Source organism: Corticium candelabrum, chromosome 8 (assembly GCF_963422355.1).
Source record: "Corticium candelabrum chromosome 8, ooCorCand1.1, whole genome shotgun sequence".
NCBI classification, from domain to species: Eukaryota; Metazoa; Porifera; class Homoscleromorpha; order Homosclerophorida; family Plakinidae; genus Corticium; species Corticium candelabrum.
The window spans coordinates 6,383,266-6,401,265 of record NC_085092.1 but is presented as its reverse complement, the minus strand read 5'-3'; the positions used below and the strand labels follow the sequence as shown (position 1 = coordinate 6,401,265).

At 44.2% G+C, this 18,000-nt stretch overlaps 5 protein-coding genes across 6 annotated transcripts in view; 2 read left to right on the top strand and 3 right to left on the bottom strand.

The window, feature by feature from the left end:
* Positions 1-4,190, bottom strand: part of LOC134182966 (proprotein convertase subtilisin/kexin type 6-like) — a 10,837-nt gene extending 6,647 nt beyond the window's left edge. The window contains exons 1-4 of the mRNA XM_062650409.1: positions 3,970-4,190; positions 1,527-1,890; positions 1,330-1,345; positions 1,159-1,253 (exon numbers count right to left, since the gene is read on the bottom strand). Coding sequence (XP_062506393.1) covers positions 1,159-1,253; positions 1,330-1,345; positions 1,527-1,890; positions 3,970-4,190 — 696 coding nt within the window. The remainder of the gene's footprint in view (positions 1-1,158; positions 1,254-1,329; positions 1,346-1,526; positions 1,891-3,969) is intronic.
* A 901-nt stretch (positions 4,191-5,091) lies between these two features.
* On the top strand, positions 5,092-11,459 carry LOC134183184 (probable caffeoyl-CoA O-methyltransferase 2). The gene is made up of 6 exons (XM_062650665.1): positions 5,092-5,375; positions 5,673-5,778; positions 5,846-5,964; positions 10,126-10,180; positions 10,295-10,428; positions 11,137-11,459. The coding sequence occupies exons 1-6, from the start codon at positions 5,130-5,132 to the stop codon at positions 11,287-11,289; spliced, it is 813 nt and encodes a 270-aa protein (XP_062506649.1). The 5' UTR covers positions 5,092-5,129; the 3' UTR covers positions 11,290-11,459.
* A 790-nt stretch (positions 11,460-12,249) lies between these two features.
* On the bottom strand, positions 12,250-14,045 carry LOC134183608 (H/ACA ribonucleoprotein complex non-core subunit NAF1-like). The gene has a single exon (XM_062651192.1). The coding sequence runs from the start codon at positions 14,018-14,020 to the stop codon at positions 12,395-12,397; it is 1,626 nt and encodes a 541-aa protein (XP_062507176.1). The 5' UTR covers positions 14,021-14,045; the 3' UTR covers positions 12,250-12,394.
* Positions 14,046-14,072: 27 nt separating this feature from the next.
* On the top strand, positions 14,073-16,967 carry LOC134183610 (GRB2-associated-binding protein 2-like). The gene is made up of 4 exons (XM_062651194.1): positions 14,073-14,232; positions 15,161-15,281; positions 15,799-15,933; positions 15,995-16,967. The coding sequence occupies exons 1-4, from the start codon at positions 14,158-14,160 to the stop codon at positions 16,891-16,893; spliced, it is 1,230 nt and encodes a 409-aa protein (XP_062507178.1). The 5' UTR covers positions 14,073-14,157; the 3' UTR covers positions 16,894-16,967.
* LOC134183611 (uncharacterized) overlaps positions 16,921-18,000 on the bottom strand; it is a 5,189-nt gene continuing 4,109 nt past the window's right edge. For both annotated transcript variants that reach the window (XM_062651196.1, XM_062651197.1), the window contains exons 11-13: positions 17,538-17,795; positions 17,143-17,199; positions 16,921-17,072 (exon numbers count right to left, since the gene is read on the bottom strand). In XM_062651196.1, coding sequence (XP_062507180.1) covers positions 17,028-17,072; positions 17,143-17,199; positions 17,538-17,795 — 360 coding nt within the window. In that variant the 3' untranslated portion in view covers positions 16,921-17,027. The remainder of the gene's footprint in view (positions 17,073-17,142; positions 17,200-17,537; positions 17,796-18,000) is intronic.

Genomic DNA, 18,000 nt, shown 5'->3' with positions numbered 1-18,000 from the left:
CGTTGTCGTTCTGTCCTTCACAGCTCGGCAACGAGTCTAACAACTGGAGTCTCTCTCTTTCGTAGCTTGGCAACAATTCTAATAACTGCAGTCTCTGACATTGTGGCAGTTTCAGAAAGTTGTCTTTCGTTACCAAGTGCTAGAATGAATAAACAAATAGCACACGAAGAAATCAAGCAAGCAAAAATTTTGTTATTTGTTTTGGAATCAGGTACATCCTTACGTACGTCTGAGAGCTGCATCTGTCCAATACAATAATCTAATGTATTGTGAGATGCATCCCTCTAATACAATAGTCTAGTGTATTGTGATATGCATCCCTCCAATGCAATAGTCTACTATAGTATTTTGCGTTCAATTATCCAATTCAGGCATTCAATTATCCGATATTCTGTCATAGAAGTACCAAATTTATTAATAGAAATAATTATTTCTGATACGTAAAGTCAAAACCGCGCACATTTCTTTCATGACGTCTTTCTATGATGCTCACTCACGTTTCAGCTGAACAATAAATAGGCGGAAAGGTGGAAAGGCAAAGTTGTGAAATTCAAGCTCTTTGATAGTTATAGCTAAACACCCGCAGACGACGCATGATGGACTGTTGCATGGTATCACGCAGGACGCACGGCTTACAAAGTATGCAGATTACACCACGATTGACAGAACAAGGTGTTGTTGTAGGCTTCCTAGATATGTAAATTTAGTTTGCTCCCAACAGCTTAGTTAAACCTCCGCAGGGACACCAAGATTAGTGCAAAGGAAATTATTGTACAACACACGCTAAAAACTCACGCTAAAGTCAAGATTAATTACAAATTATTGCGTCTAGACAGCTGATAAATGATGATATTTGAGCAACTGCCCAACCACAGACTATGTAAGTTATTTAGTTTTTCAAGATATTGTACAGCCGTAAGCAATGGATAATTCAACGCCTGAATCGGATAATTGAACACAAAATACTATCGCGAGATGCATCCCTCCAATACAATAGTCTAATGTATCGTGAGATGCATCCCTCCAATACAATAGTCTAACGTCTTGTGAGATGCATCCCTCCAATACAATAGTCTAGTGTATTGTGAGATGCAACTTTGCAACTACGTAAAGAGAGGGGTAATTGCTTGTCAATGCAATGACACAACATATTCCTACCCTTATATCCAGATGTACAAATAGAGAATTCGGTGAGTTAAGATCTAATTTGAATGACCCACGTTGTAGCTTCTTCGATGACTTTCCACTTGATTCTGAAAAACCAAACTCTCATGAAAAACACGGAATCATGTTGAAAGCAACTACCTGATAAGCATCTTTGTCTCATACCATCTGGTGCCTTCGCCTAACACAGAGTTTCATACACATTAGTCAGATAGACGGACAGACAGACAGAAAGACAGACAGACACACAGACAGACAGACAGAGAGACAGGCAGACAGAGAGACAGACAGAGAGACAACCACACAGAGAGACAGCTAGACAGAGAGACAGAAAAACAGACAGACAGACAGACAGATCTTACATTCCATTCCAACGGTTTCGCTCTTATCGGTTTCCTCAATCCATTCACCTTCCTCGACCCAACGCCATCCTCATGCCTCCCACCAGGTTTCCTCACTGACGGCTGATGAGCCAGCCGCGTCAAATCGACACTCACAATGAGACTCTCTACTTCCTTTTCCGCTTCTTTCTTCTTCTTCGTTCCTACGTTTGCCATCGGCTGTGTGACTCTATTAGAGGCAAGGCTGCTGCCGGGTTTCTTTCGCTTCAATGATGTTTTACAAGCGAAGTATGAGATACGATCGAGCTTTTTAACGATGGGAGAGTTTGCTTTCTTTGCTTGATTGTGCATGACAGCATAGAGAGTTGCGTACGGCTTATGGCAGCTGGAATGGCAAACGACAGGCATTATATGACTGCTAGATTAGATGAGAAGTTCATTACCTATGTGCTTGTCTGTCTGGCAGTCCATTTGTCTGTCCATCTACCTGTCTGTTTGCATGTCTGTCTGGCTGGCTGTATGTCTGTCTGTCTATTTGTCTGTCCATCTGCCTGTGTGTCGGGCAGTCTTTTGTCTGTCCATCTGCCTGCTTGTTTGTATGTCTGTCTATTTGTCTATCCATCTGCCTGTCTGTTTGTATGTATGTCTGTCTGTTTGTATACATGTCTGTCTATTGTCTGTCCATCTGCTTGTCTGTTTGTTTGTTCTGTCTGTCTGTCCATCTGCCTGGCTACTTGTTTGTATATCTCTCTGTCTCTCCACCTGCCTGTCTGTTTGTCTATTTGTATGTCCATTTGCCTGGCTGGGTGTCTCTCTGTCTATTTGCCTGTCCATCTGTCTGGTTCCCTGTTTGTATACTGGTAACTATCAGTCTATTTGTCTGTTCATCTGCCTGTCTGTGTCTGTCTGGCTGCTTGTTTGTATGCCTATCCAGTGCAAGAAATAAGGAAAAAAGTTGGCAGGGCATAAGTCCAACCAAAGTAGCTTTTGACCAGACTTCTGCCAAATTTGATCGGACGTTCACAAAATGTGCAATATCATATTATAACATATAGTATAATATACAACATATATAACAATTTTATATATATTATAACTATATATGCACAATATATTCATAATGTATCCATACACATAAAGAGCTGTTGTCACTGCTCTGTGGACTTCACGATGCAGCATCATGCACATGTACACTACATGTGCCTCTTTGAGCCCTCGCAACCAGATCAGTAGGTGCCATTTGGGGCATAAAGTCCACTGCCTTACTGGGATAGCAAGGTTGTTTCAGGTAACTTGAATTAATGTTAACACCTTGGCACTCTTTCACTGTTTGCATACATGATTGTACTATTTTATAAAGCAATGAACACAAACACTTAAAATTTTACGTTGGTTCTCTTCTCCAATGCAAAACGCTTGCTGACCAAAAAGGCAATTCCCATCCTTTCATCATTACTGGTAGGTAACCAGATGATGCTTCTTCCCGGCAGAATTGATGCTGCAACGTTGCCCACTCTGAAGGAATGTAAATCAATCCTCAGGAACTCAAACGCAGCAAACTAAACTAAATGATTTGTAATAGCCCATGGCACCTATCATCAGTACTGTGAAACTATGCCAAGGGGTAGGCCTGCTATAATTGCATAGAAAGAGATGAGTAGTGGCCTAGTTGCAGGACTACACTCAACGGATGGCTGGTCAAAGGATGGGATGACTGCCTTACCTGGACACATTCAAGACTTGCAACAACCACCAGAAAAACGAATTCAACCCAACCACATGTTAATTAACACAACACCTAAAATGGTAACACCAGCTGTTTACTATTGTAAAACACCTAAAGACTTAATTAAATGTGTTACCTTCACCTGTGACCACATGTGATGCAGCAGACATAGGATACTGCCTTGCACATGTACATGCTAAAAGTTACATGCTCCACAGTTTGCTCTAGCTTGTTCTAAGCTCACATTGGCTAATTAACAAATCAAGATTCCTAGGCTACAGTTCAGACTGATGACAGGACTAGGATGTCCGCACATAGATTCAGTTGCCCAGACAAACAGCAATATTGATCGGACATTGTCTGATGTCTGGCCGTTATTTCGAGCTCTGCTATCTGTCTGTCTGCCTGTCTATTTGTCTGTCCATCTGACTACATTTGTCCGTCTATATGTCTTTCTAACTCCGCATACTCTCCAAAACTAATAACTTTTACAGATTTCACTCAAACAAGCCATGTGACAACCGATTCCCACATCCATTCAATTGATATTTACAAATCGATAAGCACATGCATGCATTTGAAATTACCAATCTCACGGCAACACAACCACATGAACAGAAATCTCACGATCACAATTTAATATCAACAATAAAAGTTACGCAGCAAAACTCTGTATAGGACTAGTTGATATCAACTCCAATCAAGCTTTTTCTGGCGTTTTGTATCGTCCGCACTCACTTGGTCATATCCCGAAGCTTCTTCTGCACGATGACGTCTAGTATTTCATTGACAGACATGAACTCTTGTTTGCTCTCCCGCAGAACCTTGAAAAACGACAAGACAAACGTTGGCGAGAGGTAGACCTCAACGTAAACGTCACAGTTTTTAGTGATCGGTCGTCTCGTACTTACTAGCTTCGCCACTTCCAACCACGACATTTCTGCCGCCTTCTTTTCCATCATAACCATTTATAAATATCCGGGATATGGTTAGACGTCACGTGACGTGAAACTAATCCGGGCTTACAGATATTTAATCACGTGAGAAATACCGCCATGCATACAATGATTGCGAAGATCTGAGGGAGACGAGGTGCGTTAGCGCAGAATGTTTTCGTACTGTACAAATCACATGCATGAGGAGAAGGAGCTTTTGCCGGCATAATTTGCGCTAAAATTTTTAGCGCTGGAGCAATTCCGGCAAAAGCTCCTCCTCCCCGTGTGATTCACATGCGTTTAGATCAGCGACTGGGCGGAAGAGCCTGGCTTGCGTGAGCCCTGTCACGTGCAAAGTTAGCCTCGCCCAGACGCAATGTGGATTGCAGCCCCGGATGTGCCGCATCACCACTCTGCTATGGTACCGCCCTTTGCGGTCACTGTTAATCATGTCCCTTGTGACATGATTAGTGTCCGTTACAAGTGCACTTTGTCGGTGTAGTAGATTACAGGAAACGACTGTCGTGGGAGAGCTCCGCTAATTAGCGTGCAGTACGTAGACAGCAGTACATTGCATTGCAGTAGAGGCATATGACGCATTGCAGCTTCAACTGAGAACCTGTGTACGCGTTCAAAGGCGTATGGTGCGCTGCAAGTGCCATTTCTGATCTTCCATTTCACCTTTACGCTCTCTAAAGTAGCTGCAATCTCTTACTAACGCTTGACAGCGGCCTAAAATCGCAATATTGACAAGTACAGAGGCTAGAACAATGTCAAAGTCCAATCGAAAGCTCAGTTCCTAGCTAATAACATCATTAGTATCACACGCGCTGAAGAATTTGATTACATACTTACTCCCGCCCAGAAAGGCGGTACCATGCCAGACGTAGTCGTGATGCAGCGCATCCGGGGCTGCAATCCACACTGCGTCAGGGGCGAGGCTATTGCAAATTCCTAAACTTTATGGATTGGTTGAACTTGAAAGACCTCATGTCCAACCGCCTTGTGCTTGCTGTTGCCGCTGCAGGCTCGGCTCTAAGTGTAGGCTATTATTTGGGCTGCAGACAGGCATGTACAAGGCTGTCGGGTTCGCGTCTCAAAGCGGTGTTCGGTAAGAATACAACTGTCCAAGAAGAAAGAGAGAGAACTGTGATGGACTATGTTATGAAACATACTAACGAGCATCCAGTTCTTGGAGAACTCAGAGAAGTCAGAAACTGCACGTGTAGCCTCGACCTCCCGGACCCATGTTGCGCCGATTTTTGAATCGGCGCTACATGGGTCTGAAAGGCCGAGGCTAGTGCTATGTGATGTCATTAAATACTATACAATTTGCGCATGCTCAGAAACGTTTATGTTTGTGTTGTGCGGTGTGTGTGTGTGTGTGTGTGTGTGTGTGTGTGTGTGTGTGTGTGTGTGTGTGTGTGTGTGTGTGTGTGTGTGTGTGTGTGTGTGTGTGTGTGTGTGTGTGTGTGTGTGTGTGTGTGTGATCAATTGCTGTTGCAGGAGACTAGTCGGCATTCTCGATTTGTGATGATGTGTGCTCCTGAGCAAAGTCGTTTGTTGGCTCAGCTGGTTAAACTGATTGGTAGCAAGAAGTGTCTTGAAATAGGTGTGTGTGTGTTTTTGAAAGGTTGTGTGCCTCTTTTTGATGCTAATTTTTATGTGCATGTATTTAGGCGTGTTTACTGGATACAACACATTGTCTATTGCACTGGCTATGGAAGACGATGGAAAAGTAGTGGCCTGTGATGTGAATAGAGAGTATACAGATATTGGAAGTCGGTTCTGGGAAAAGGTGAAATTCGTGCTGTTAGTGTGTGTGCTATCAGAAAGATGAATGATTTAGGGGAACAGACGGGAAGGAGAAACATATTGTACAATTGTTGATAAAGAACTTGAGAGACATACAGACAGACATGGAACAGACAGACAGATAGACAGACAGACAGGACAGGCAGACAGACAGACATGCAAACAGACAGACAGACAGACAAGGCAAACAGACAGACAGACAGATAGACATGCAGACAGACAGACAGACAGATTATTTTATTGTTACAGATCCTCTACTTGTACACGTCTTAAACTTCTATAATGAACCAGTCCTTCACAGCGAAATACTTTAGAACATTAGTGGACTTGGATATGTACATTAAAGTCAAAAAGCTTGTCTATTTCATTCTTTGTGTCTGAAGCTCTTGACTAACAGACAGACAGACAGACAGACAGAACATGCTAAGAGATCTGCTGCTTTAAGATTAGTACGATGTGGAGAGCTTTCCAAGGCAGCTCGCATACTCACCAGCAATGCTTTAGCACCATCTTCAGCTGAAACGATTAAGAAACTGTCATCAAAACATCCCAAACAAATTGAAAGCTTGGGATCAATGTCTGCGTTAGAATCATCTCTTTTTTTTTGAATGCAGAAGAGTTTTTCAATGTTGTCAAAAGCTTGTCAAGAGGTACCGGTACTGGTTCCTCGGGGTGGCGTTTTGAACATTTGAAAGTATTGTTAGAAGATGAAGTAACAGCAGATGGCCTCTTCACAGCATGTTCTCTAATGGCTAGAGGCGATTTGCCTCTTGAGATTGCCAAACTTCTCTCAGCATCAAGATTGATAGCTCTGCCTAAATGCAACGGGGACGTTCGCCCCATTGCTATCGGTGAATGTTTACGATGTATCACAGCTAGAGCCATCTGTCGTCAAGAAAGAGAGGCCTTTGCTGATTACTTCTGTCCAATACAACATGGTGTGTCAACTTCAAGTGGTTCTGAGCTTCTTGCTCACCATATTAAATTGCTTTAGGAGCGTAACAGTGACTGGGTTACTATAAAAACAGACGTGAAAAATGCATTCAATTCAATCAGCGGTAAAGAGTTGTTACAACACTGCCGTTCTACATTTCAAGATATATCAAAGCATGTGTACCAGATGTACTTTGATTTCAGTTCACTAGTCGTCTTGCAGAATGGTCAACCGGTTTTACTACAATCTGAGGTTGGGGTTCACCAAGGTGATCCATTAGGTCCTGCTTTGTTTGCCATGGCTATCCACCCAACTTTGGTGGATCTTCAGAACACTTTCTCCAACATTCAAATCCTGGCATACTTGGATGATGTGTTCTTGGTTGGTTTGCCAAATGACGTTACGGAAGCCTTTACTTCTTTACAGTGCAATTTCTCAGCCATTGGCTTAGATATTGCTTGTCAGAAATGTGAGATTTATTGTCCATCTCCAGCTATCACAATTCCTGATTGTCCTCTTCCTATTACATCTGAAGGCATAGTTATATTGGGAATGCCTCTTGGAAATGCTGAATTTGTATCCAATTTTTACTCTACGTATGCTAACACTGGGGAACAACTATGTGACCAATTGTCTTCTTTGAATGATGTCCAAAGCGCTTTGTTATTGCTCAAGTATTGTCACGTTCCACGATTGAATTACTTAGCTTGTGTTGTTCCTTCAAATTTACTAACATCTGCAGCAGAAATTCACGATTGACAGACACGCAGAGTTTGCTCTGAATTACTATCTTATCACCAACTCAGTGACTTGTCATGGCAACAAGCCACTCTACCAGTTCGACTAGGTGGTTTTGGTCTAACATCTGTCAAATCTATAGCAGCTTGTGCTTTCTTAGCCTCGTGGGTTAAAGCAATAGATGCACTACCCAAGCATTTTCCTGACTTGAGAGTAGATTTAGATTTGCTTCTGAAAGGATCTTCGGGATCTTCTACAGGTGTGACATTAAAGAGCTTCATTCTCTCGAATGAACTGTCTGAGTACCTGCTAGTGGCAAATTACAGAAGCGATTATCTAATGATTTGTTTGAATCTATGTCTTGTGATACAGTGAAGTCAACAAGAGATGCTGCCAGAATTCACTCTTTACATGGTGCAGGTGCTTGGGTCAACGCTGTTCCAACCTCGATGTGTTTCACACTTGATTCTTGCATTTATTGCTTGGCGTCATATCTGAGGTTGGGCTTGCCAGTCTGTTCTCTGGAGTGGTTGAGTTCGTGTCAGTGCGGAGCAGTTCTTGACGACAGTGGGTATCATCTTTTAGTATGCAAGGTTGGTGGTGGCCCAGTTTGGAGTCACAAATCCGTTGCAAATGTTTGGGCTGATTGTCTAAGTGAACTTCACATACCTCACAGGAGAGAGCCAAGACATCGCTACTCAAACTCGGATAACAGACCAGACATTATAGCACTTGATACATCTTCTGGTATGAGCATTGATTTAGACATCTCTCTTACCCATCCCTGGAGCTCAGAGGTATTTCCCTCATCCTCAAAAGTAGATGGTCTAGCTTCGAAGCGAAGAGAAGAAAAGAAAAAAATCAAATATCAAGATGAAAGGCTACCAACTGGCAACCAAATAATCTTTAAGGTATTAGTCATTGAACACTTTGGTAGATGGGGTGATGAAGGAGACCCATACCTACGTTCTCTCGGATCTCAATCTTTTGATAAAATGGTCGGCGCAACTTGGCACAATTTATGGATCACTGGCGGAAAAGATTCAGCATTCAATTACAGCGATGCAATGCTAGAGTAATCCAATGCAAGATGTCATCCTTGGGTTGCAGAGTCCACGCAAAAACAAGCCGCTTTCATCTCCAATAATTAGTGTTGTAATAACTGGAGCCTCTTTGGGTTCTTTAGTAGTTAGAAAATGTAATTTTTTGTTCTCAGTTGGTTCAGTAGTTGATATCTGTAGTCTCTAGGTGATTCTGTATAATTTGACTCGTAGTTACATATTGTATGTTGCTAGATTCATGTTTTAAATATATGTATTGGACAGACAGATAGACATGTGGACAGACAGACAGACAAGCAAACAGACAAGCAGACAGACAGACATGTGGACAGACAGACAGACATGCAAACAGACAGGCAGACAGACAGCTGAGGTTGGGCCTTCCTGTCCATTATCCAGAATGGATCAACAAGTGTGATTGTGGAAGACCATTAGAAATACACGGGGAAGATGCAGATGATTTCCATCTTATAACTTGTAAAACTGGTGGTGGGCCAGTATGGACTCACGACTCGATGATGTCTGTATGGTCAGAATGTTTGAGTTCACTTTACTTACCACACAAATGTGAACCTAGAGACAGATATGTGAATTCCAACAACCGCCCAGATATTCTTGTGGCTGATTCTGAAACTGGTTCAAACATAGAAGTTGATGTGGCACTAGCTCATCCGTGGGCTGCAGACATTTTGTCTCGAGCATCTACAACTGCAGGGAGTGCGGCTGTGAGAAGGGAAGAACTTAAATTAAGTAAATATAAAGAGGAAAAACTACCCGGTGGATATTCTCCATCAGTAGTGCCTCTAGTTTTTGAACACTTTGGGCGTTGGGGAGAAAGAGCCACTAACTAAAGTCTGTCCCAGAATTAAAGTCATAATGGGCTTTACTTTAATGCAATTGCAAGTATGTGGAGAGATGAGAACGGACAAACAAATGTTGCTGAATTTAAGACACAATGGAGGAGATGGTTTTCAATTCAACTGCAAAGTTGCAATGCAAGTGTGCTGACAAGAAAACTTATGATGATCGGTTGTGGACCTAAGACCCTTAGTAGAAACACTGACTTTGCACAACTTGTAGTTAAGTAGCTTCTTTTAAGTTTTATTCCCCCATATGGGGCTAATTATTATGTAGTAATTATTATGTAGTGGACTTTAGGTTTGCTTTTAGAGTTTGATGGAAATTTTATTGTAATGGAAATATATTTATTGACATGCAGACAGACAGACAGACATACAGACAGACAGACATACATACAGACAGACATACATACAGACAGACAAGCAGACAGACAGACATGCAGACAGACAAACAGACAGACAGACGAACAAATAGGAACAAACCAATGGACGTTTATGCAGACAGAACATTTGTAATCTTTTGAGACACCTATCAAGCATTTTGTTTGCAGGCTGGAGTCTTGCATAAGATTGATCTACGCATTCAACCAGCTCTCACCACACTAGGTACTACATCAAACACAAATTTACAAACTTTTAATATTTGATATTTACCAATTATTTTCAATCGTATTGCATCATCACATTTTAGAATGTCATTGTCTGATGTGTTAATTGCAGATAAATTGATTGCCAATGGAGAGTCTGGGACGTTTGACTTTGCATTTATTGATGCGGATAAGGAGAATATGACAGCCTACTATGAGAAATCGCTACAGCTTGTACGACAGGGTGGAATCATAGCACTCGACAATGTAAGTCTAATAACAAATCGGTCCCTTCAATAAAACAGTTAGTGTATTGTGAGATGCATCCCTCCAATACAATAGTCTAGTGTATTGTGAGATGCATCCCTCCAATACAATAGTCAGTGTAGTGTGAGATGCATCCCTCCAATACAATAGTCTAGTGTATTGTGAGATGCATCCCTCCAATACAATAGTCAGTGTAGTGTGAGATGCATCCCTCCAATATAATAGTCTTAGTGTATTGTGAGATGCATCCCTCCAATACAATAGTCGTGAGATGCATCTCTCCAATACAATAGTCTAGTGTATTGTGAGATGCATCGCTCCAATACAACAGTCTAGTGTATTGTGAGGTGCATCTCTCCAATACAATAGTCGAGTGTCCTGGTATCCATGTTATGCCGTGTCATTGACACAATGCCTTTCCAACGTGATTTATTAGTGAAACTGGTCACGCTTGTTTTCGAACAATTCATATTACAAGCCCATACCTTTTTACTCTATTATTCACTATAGTAATACGGTGTTGAGGCAGAGCATGTGATTGAGTAGTGGCCGTTAAATTAATATAAAGAGAAAGACTGCTGGAAGCTCACAGTAAGCCAATGACATTATATCCTGAGAGACTCAGGACATAAATTAAGATGCATGGGCGTTGGGTTGAAAATTGGGTAGATATCAATTTTATTGGAATTTGTTACTTGTTGCACATAGATGCTGTGGTCTGGAAATGTGGTCGACGAATCAAAACAGGATGGTGATACCGTTGAGATACGAAAGGTAGCAGATTATGTTGGAAAGGACACACGTGTGGATTCGTCTTTTCTTAATGTTGGCGATGGGTTACAGCTTGCAGTCAAACTGTGAAGTTGAAAATACGTTTGTGTTGTCAGCAGACTTTATATAATTGGTGTATTGCTCTTTTCGTAGTTTGCACGCACGCACGCACGCACCCACACACACCCACACACATTGATATAGTAAAAGGTATATATCCAGTCCAAATGTCTCAGCTATTTTTCACGTTCATCTTTCCACTTCAATTTCTCAGCCTCCCTGTTACCTGTTGCCCTAGAAATATGATGATCAATGCGGAAGAATCCTCAATCATGCACTCACTGGAAGTATGGCAATTGAACTTCCATACTGCATGATTGACAGCCGATGAGGGGATAACTGATAACTTCACAGCTAATATTTAGATAAACGGATGGCTTCTAACTACCTTAAGTGGTACTTAGCAGCGTTATCATATTCATGGAGAATCAAACAACGGCTTGTACTTGTACTACTGATACATAATCAATCCAGTTGACACACCAGAACTGGAACTTATTTTACCTACTTTGTTCTCATGCTGACGTCAACAGCATGAGTGTCTGTCCCCATGCTGTCCATGTGTGAGTCCATGCTAGGAAGTATTGCCTGTCAAGAACATGCAGTGTGGATGGATATGTCAACAGTGATTTGATGCTAGGAGGTATTACCTGATGAGAAGGCTCAGCATGAAGGAAATTGGGAGTGAAGTCAAGGGTCAGATAAACGTGGGTGCCTCATTGTTTCATACTTGGCATCAGAGTGGCATATATTTTAACTTGTCAGATGTTGCATTAGAGAACCACATCTGGTGACAATCATGAGTGTCACATTACTGATTGAAAATTTCCACTACCTGGAACTCCCTCAGATGGAGAGCACCTGGCTGATATAGTAGATGCATCCTAATGGCATGCACAACACCCCAGACTGACATTGTGATTCTAGGGTGTTGGCATACAAATTGTGCATATAGAAGTATGGATACACAGGGTAATCAGATTGGCCAACATCAACTTAATAATAGATAATCTATTCTTATTCTTCTTGGAAGACACTCACTCTAGCAATGAGATATGCTATGATTTCTGTTTTTGTTTGGTTGTGATGTAGTAGTCTTACATGTTGGTGATTGTAATCGAATATGGCCACTTCATTACTGAGATTGTTGACCGTCCTGTGTTCCCTGTTGTGTCAATTGTGTTGACATGATGTAACACTGTTGGTAGGACTCCACGTGTCCGGGCGGTGGCGGTCGGTAGAAGACGGAGGGCAGAGTACTCTCCTGTTTCACACCCTGTTTCACGAATCCTGGTATCACCGGGGGTGTAGCCTGTAGCAAGGATGTAGTTTGTAGCGGACGAGGAGGCATCATTGACTGGGAATGTTGTGGGTAAGGAAGTCGAGGCCTTGGTGATGGCATGCGAGGAGCTACACTTGATAGATGAGGTGGTTGTTGATGATGATGAGGACGAGGATGGACGGCAGGATGAGAACTAGATGACCCATGAAATTGTGTTGGTTCGATGTTTTGCCTTCGGTTTCTTTGTCCCTTTCTCAAATTTCTCGGTCTTTTTCGTCCATCACCATGTTGGTTTACACTAGTGTGCGGTTGTCTCTGTTGTCTCACACGCTGATTAGCTCTCTTCTCTGTTTCGTCGTCGGAGAAATCTACAGCTTCCAGTGGTGGTTCGATATCGTCTTCCCACGATGCGTCCGAACCTTTCAACTGCATGAGTTGACTAGCAAAAACATACTTCGTATACTGTTTATTGTTCGGTGCATAGAAGATGCTCATGCCCATCGAAACGCCACACTGTTGAATCTGATCACGAGATTGGAATCGTATAGAATAGTAAGGTGACTGTACGGGTCCGAACGTTTCAAATATACTACCGAGTGGTCGTCGGTCGCTCTTCCATAGAACAGAGTCGGTGTCTAACGCAGGGAGCATGGGACGGCTCTGGACGACGACGAGAGTGTCGACGATGGAATGAACCGAACCGATCTTGTCTAGTTCGTCGTGTGTTGAGAGAACGAAATCCAGCGGCGACACGGTTGGAAGATCGCGAAGCTGTAATTCACCTTCAACTTTTGGCGGCTCGTTGTGAGTCGCTCCCGTGTCACTATCATCACTCTCTATTTTCACGACAACTTTCTTCTCAAATTTATATACGGGTTCGTCACTGTTTGCCTCACTCTCCTCATCGGCAGACTCGGATTTTGCGTCTGAGCTACTCTCGCTCTCCACGCTCACCTCTCTCTTTTCTTCACCAGAAAACGAACCGAAATCCGAACTATCACTATCGGACGATGAGTCCGACTTATCATCTGGTACATTAGACTGTGTGACGTTGTCAGTGGTAGGAACACGTGACCCTTGACTTTTGACTTTTCCACCATCATCATCAAACAAGGTTCCATCCACATGTTTGCCTACATATACCACATCCGGGGCTCTCGTATTATTCAACACAAAATTAGTGCCACTGCTCTCTGCTCCGTCCTTCCCCGTGTCCTCTCCGCTCTCTTCCGCTTCCGTCGTTCCATAATCTACAAGCTTTCGCATTAGCCGCCCTTTAACGTCACAAATGCCCGCAATTCTTCTGCTTCCATCTAAATCCGAATTCTCTCGCCCAACCTTCGCACAGACACCGTCGAGCACTAAACGCACCGTTTTCTCCACCAAATCGTCGTCTTCTCGACCCTCCATAAGCAAATACACACCAACGATTGTGCGAGACGTTTGATGACGTCTTACGTGACGTTTCCTTGACGTCATCGGCGACCTTTTGAACTGCCCATCCTCTCGGGAATTAGCGCGCGTGCGCAGTGTGCGGGTACGTCGAGTGTGATGTACTGCGTGTTCAGTTGTCTTTCAGTCGTTGCTTGTCGTGCGACGAGAGCGGAGCGTCTGCGATGATGACTGAATCGGAGGTGATACTGCAAGGCTTTCTGCACAAGTCGCCGCCGCTCGGCAAGCGTGGATTGAAGGTGCGTCGCGTTTTTTCGTCCATCTAGACTCTCGCACTGCGATGTGGCCACGCATGGGGCGTGGGAGGGCGACTGTCCGCACACAGTTACCATAAGACTTTCTTTAGTGTCGAACGACATGCTTGGTTGCGCTGCAACCGTCTCTCCCATCGCTCTGCAACGCAAGAATGCAAGGCAACAATGCAATCAGAGCGCGCTGCTTGCAGACGCCTCAAACTGCATGCGTCGCGTCGGGTTTCCATCTCGACTTGCTCGCCGTCGAGCGTCTCGTTCGCATCATCACGTCTTGCAGTCTCTTTTCGGCAATTAGCGTTTGCAACCGGCTGTGGGCGGTCGCTCGCAACAAGTTGAGTTGAATAAACAGCGAAGGCCGCCGACTTCATTCCTCACGCGACTTTTTTTCTCGTTTCTTGACTTCTAGCGTCACCTCAGCATTATAAACATTCTTTTTGACATTTCGCCACATTGTTTGAGCAGCAATGATGACGAATTGCTGAGAAAAATGAGATTGTATGTTGAACTTCCGGTTCGCAGCCTTGTCGTTTATACATAGCCACGCCACCTTCTGTGATATGCTAATTGACAATGAATTGCATTGCGTCCTAATGTCCATGAGGGTCTCCTGCGCTTCTAAATCAATAAAACAAAGAGACGTGAGGACGGCGAACGTTTTCGTGCGACTGCGAAGTCCAGCCGGAAGAGCAAACAATGTGTAAACATTAAGGTCGTCGGTAGGATGTCAGGAAGTAGGCGATTCGAGTGTCGCTTTGTTGTGCGAGTGTGTGAGTCAGCTGACTCTGATAAGTGCGTAAACGTCCGCACTCTTATCTCCGCGCGTCTACTTGGGAGTTCTGCGTTGACTAAATGCGAATATACACGAAGTGTACGCGAGTGTGCAAGCTAACTAACGCATTGTGTTGCGCTCTAGATTTGGCACAAACGATGGGTCGTCCTGTGCGATTACAAGAAGCTCTACTACTATCGATCCGAACGCTCAACGTCGCCTCTCGGTTCGATCGACGTCAGCAGCTGCGTCAGACTGGATTGTGGTGAGTCATTAATGGTCAGTCTCTGTTTCTATTTCTAAGAAACTCAAGTTCCAGTTTCTCTCTATCTGCGCGTGCGATACGCGTTAGTTAGTGCATGTTTGAGTGCCACAACGCGTCCTGGATTTTTACGTGGGACCTAATGGCGTGATGACGTCAGAATGAGTGTGTACCTGATCATGCCTGCCAGAGATGCAGTCATACAAAGTCATGATCCAAACTGATTTGTGTGGCTATAATTGTAAGAGGTGAGGATGACATAGTTGTAATGCTATGCTGTCCTACACGCCTTGTGCACTGAGTTTCATTGAGCACTAGACTGTCTAAGTGAGATAGACGAGATTATAGTGTGTTTGATGCCCTACTGTAAGACAGACTGCTTGGACTGGCTTCAGGGTTGGAACTAAGTGCAGTCTGCTTCTCTGGCGTGCAATTATGGGGCAATAAGTGGGTACTTTGTGTGTGCAAGATTGGCTGGGCGTTCGGAAGCTTTGTGTCTAAGTGCTGCTATTGTGTTCAGGTCTGGATCACAAGAAGTACAGACACATCTTTGCTATTGTCTGCAAAGAGAGGACGCACTTTCTCAGCGCGTCTAGTGAGAGTATGATGGAGCAATGGGTGTCTGCAATATGTCAGATGAGATCGAGCGACTATGGTGGGTCACCTGGTGCATAATGATTTTATATTGTCAGTCTGATGTTATGGTGTTTGTACAGGTCTGAGTACTCAATTCAAAACTGTGAGGAGACGGAGTCGTCATCCACTGGAGACCAGGATGGATGGGAACGAGGAGGATGGTGAAGCATCGTCGAGCGGTGGTAGTCCACTGTCGTTGTTGCGTATCTTGAAACGAAGCTGGTCTGTAACGTCTCCCAAACATAAACCTCCATTGAAAGCAACGAAGAGGCAAGCATCTGTGGACGACTTTACTCGGCAAGGATCCGAGACGCCACCTCTGGTCGATCGAAGTCTGAAACCTCCACCTCCTGTGCCTCGACATCTTAAGCCTCCATGCTTTTTTCAAACATTATCGCCTGACGGTGCACTGAGCAGTGGGCACATAACGTCGAGCTCAGTAGAGGGCGACGTCTTTAGGTTTCCCTCGGTGAATGTGGACACTGATAGAGACGATGCTCATAATACGTCCGATGCTCATAATACATCCACATCTCCAAGTCCGGGAATGGACGTACCGCAGATGTTGTTGAGTGACAGTGCGATCGATCTACGAAAAGCCGGCGACGACTTCGTATCTCACTGGATGTCCGATCAGTCTCCTCAGCAGTCGCCTTCGGTGCAGCGTGCATCGAGGCTTGTCGGATTCCATCTCTCTCAAGCGGATAGTTTCACTTCGATCGATCAGTTGAGTCCTGTGCAGGGATCGTCGTGCGACTCTGGGGCTGAGTCGGAGGATGGAGGTGCCGAGGAGCCGGTGAAAACGAGCAACACGAGAACGTATCATTACACAGTGCAGCGAAGCGATGCCACGACCGACGAAGATGCGTCGGATGCGGACAGTCCGAAGACGAGGAAACCGGGAGAATGGCATTCGCCGTTTCTCACTGACAAATGCAACTTTGCCGATGCAAACAACAGATTTGAGTCGGAAGTGTAACAGTATACTGTACATTGTATTTGTAAATATTATTTATTTGTATATACATGCAATACATATCTGTCCTAAAATAATCATTCTGTTGTAGTTAGGTGACATCAGACAGTGCGCAATACACACCCACGCATGCGTGGCTACACAGTTACCTTTGCTTCCTCAAATACATGGCCTGATTGTTCCTATCACCATCACAATCAATTAGCAAATGAAATAGAAGGCGATGACGTGCACGACTAGAAGGCGAGTTACCTTGAGCATTAGGTCCCATTCCAATGACTCCATCAGGATTCTGTGCTCGTCGATCTCCTGGAATTAGGGACACCCACATTGTGCTGTGTGTGTGTGCGTGTGTGTGTGTGTGTGTGTGTGTGCGTGTGTGTGTGTGTGTGTGTGTGCGTGTGTGTGTGTGTGTGTGCGTGCGTGTGTGCGTGTGTGTGCGTGTGCGTGCGTGTGTGCGTGTGTGTGCGTGCGTGCGTGCGTGTGTGTGTGTGTGCGTGCGTGCGTGCGTGCGTGCGTGCGTGCGTGCGTGCGTGTGTGTGTGTGTGTGTGTCACTGGTGTGTGTGTGTGTGTGTGTGTGTGTGTGTGTGTGTGTGTGTGTGTGTGTGTGTGCGAGTGAGTCACGTACACTTCAAGGATTTCTTACATTTTGGGATACGACCGGTTGGCAGTGCCACTGCGAGACAGGAATATCTCGCCCTCTGATGTCATCACCAACCCGACAGTCTTCATCTCCATTCCTATGTCTTCTATTTCCACCCGTTGCATCCTCAACAGATACCACCGGAGGACAAGGCGAGCAACAGTCTCTAGAAGTGCGCGAGTGCCTCATTGACTCGACCTTGCGGTTCGAAACCCGAACGGCAGGTCGCAACGGTTTCGCTGCTAGACGAGCGGCAGCTGCCTAAAAATGCAAAGCATTTGCCGTCTAAATAGTCTGACTGCTTGACTGTAATGGATGTCTGCTGTGTGAGTGTGTATGGCGCTAGACATTGTCGGTACCGCAGAGAGTGGACTAGACATACATACAGTGTGTAGTGTGTCTAGTCTGGTTTTTCTAGGCAGCCGCCTCTGACATGTGACCAGTTTATCTCCGTAGGTTTGTTTTT

Bases quoted from the DNA above. Each gene is read 5' to 3' on its own strand.
- LOC134183184 (XM_062650665.1), top strand. From the start codon at position 5,130: ATGGATTGGTTGAACTTGAAAGACCTCATGTCCAACCGCCTTGTGCTT. The intron at 5,376-5,672 runs GTCAGAAACTGC...TTGCTGTTGCAG, and splicing joins TTCTTGGAGAACTCAGAGAA to GAGACTAGTCGGCATTCTCG. The intron at 5,965-10,125 runs GTGAAATTCGTG...TTTTGTTTGCAG, and splicing joins GAAGTCGGTTCTGGGAAAAG to GCTGGAGTCTTGCATAAGAT.
- LOC134183608 (XM_062651192.1), bottom strand. From the start codon at position 14,020: ATGACGTCAAGGAAACGTCACGTAAGACGTCATCAAACGTCTCGCACA.
- LOC134183610 (XM_062651194.1), top strand. From the start codon at position 14,158: ATGATGACTGAATCGGAGGTGATACTGCAAGGCTTTCTGCACAAGTCG. The intron at 14,233-15,160 runs GTGCGTCGCGTT...GTTGCGCTCTAG, and splicing joins TCGGCAAGCGTGGATTGAAG to ATTTGGCACAAACGATGGGT. The intron at 15,282-15,798 runs GTGAGTCATTAA...TATTGTGTTCAG, and splicing joins CTGCGTCAGACTGGATTGTG to GTCTGGATCACAAGAAGTAC.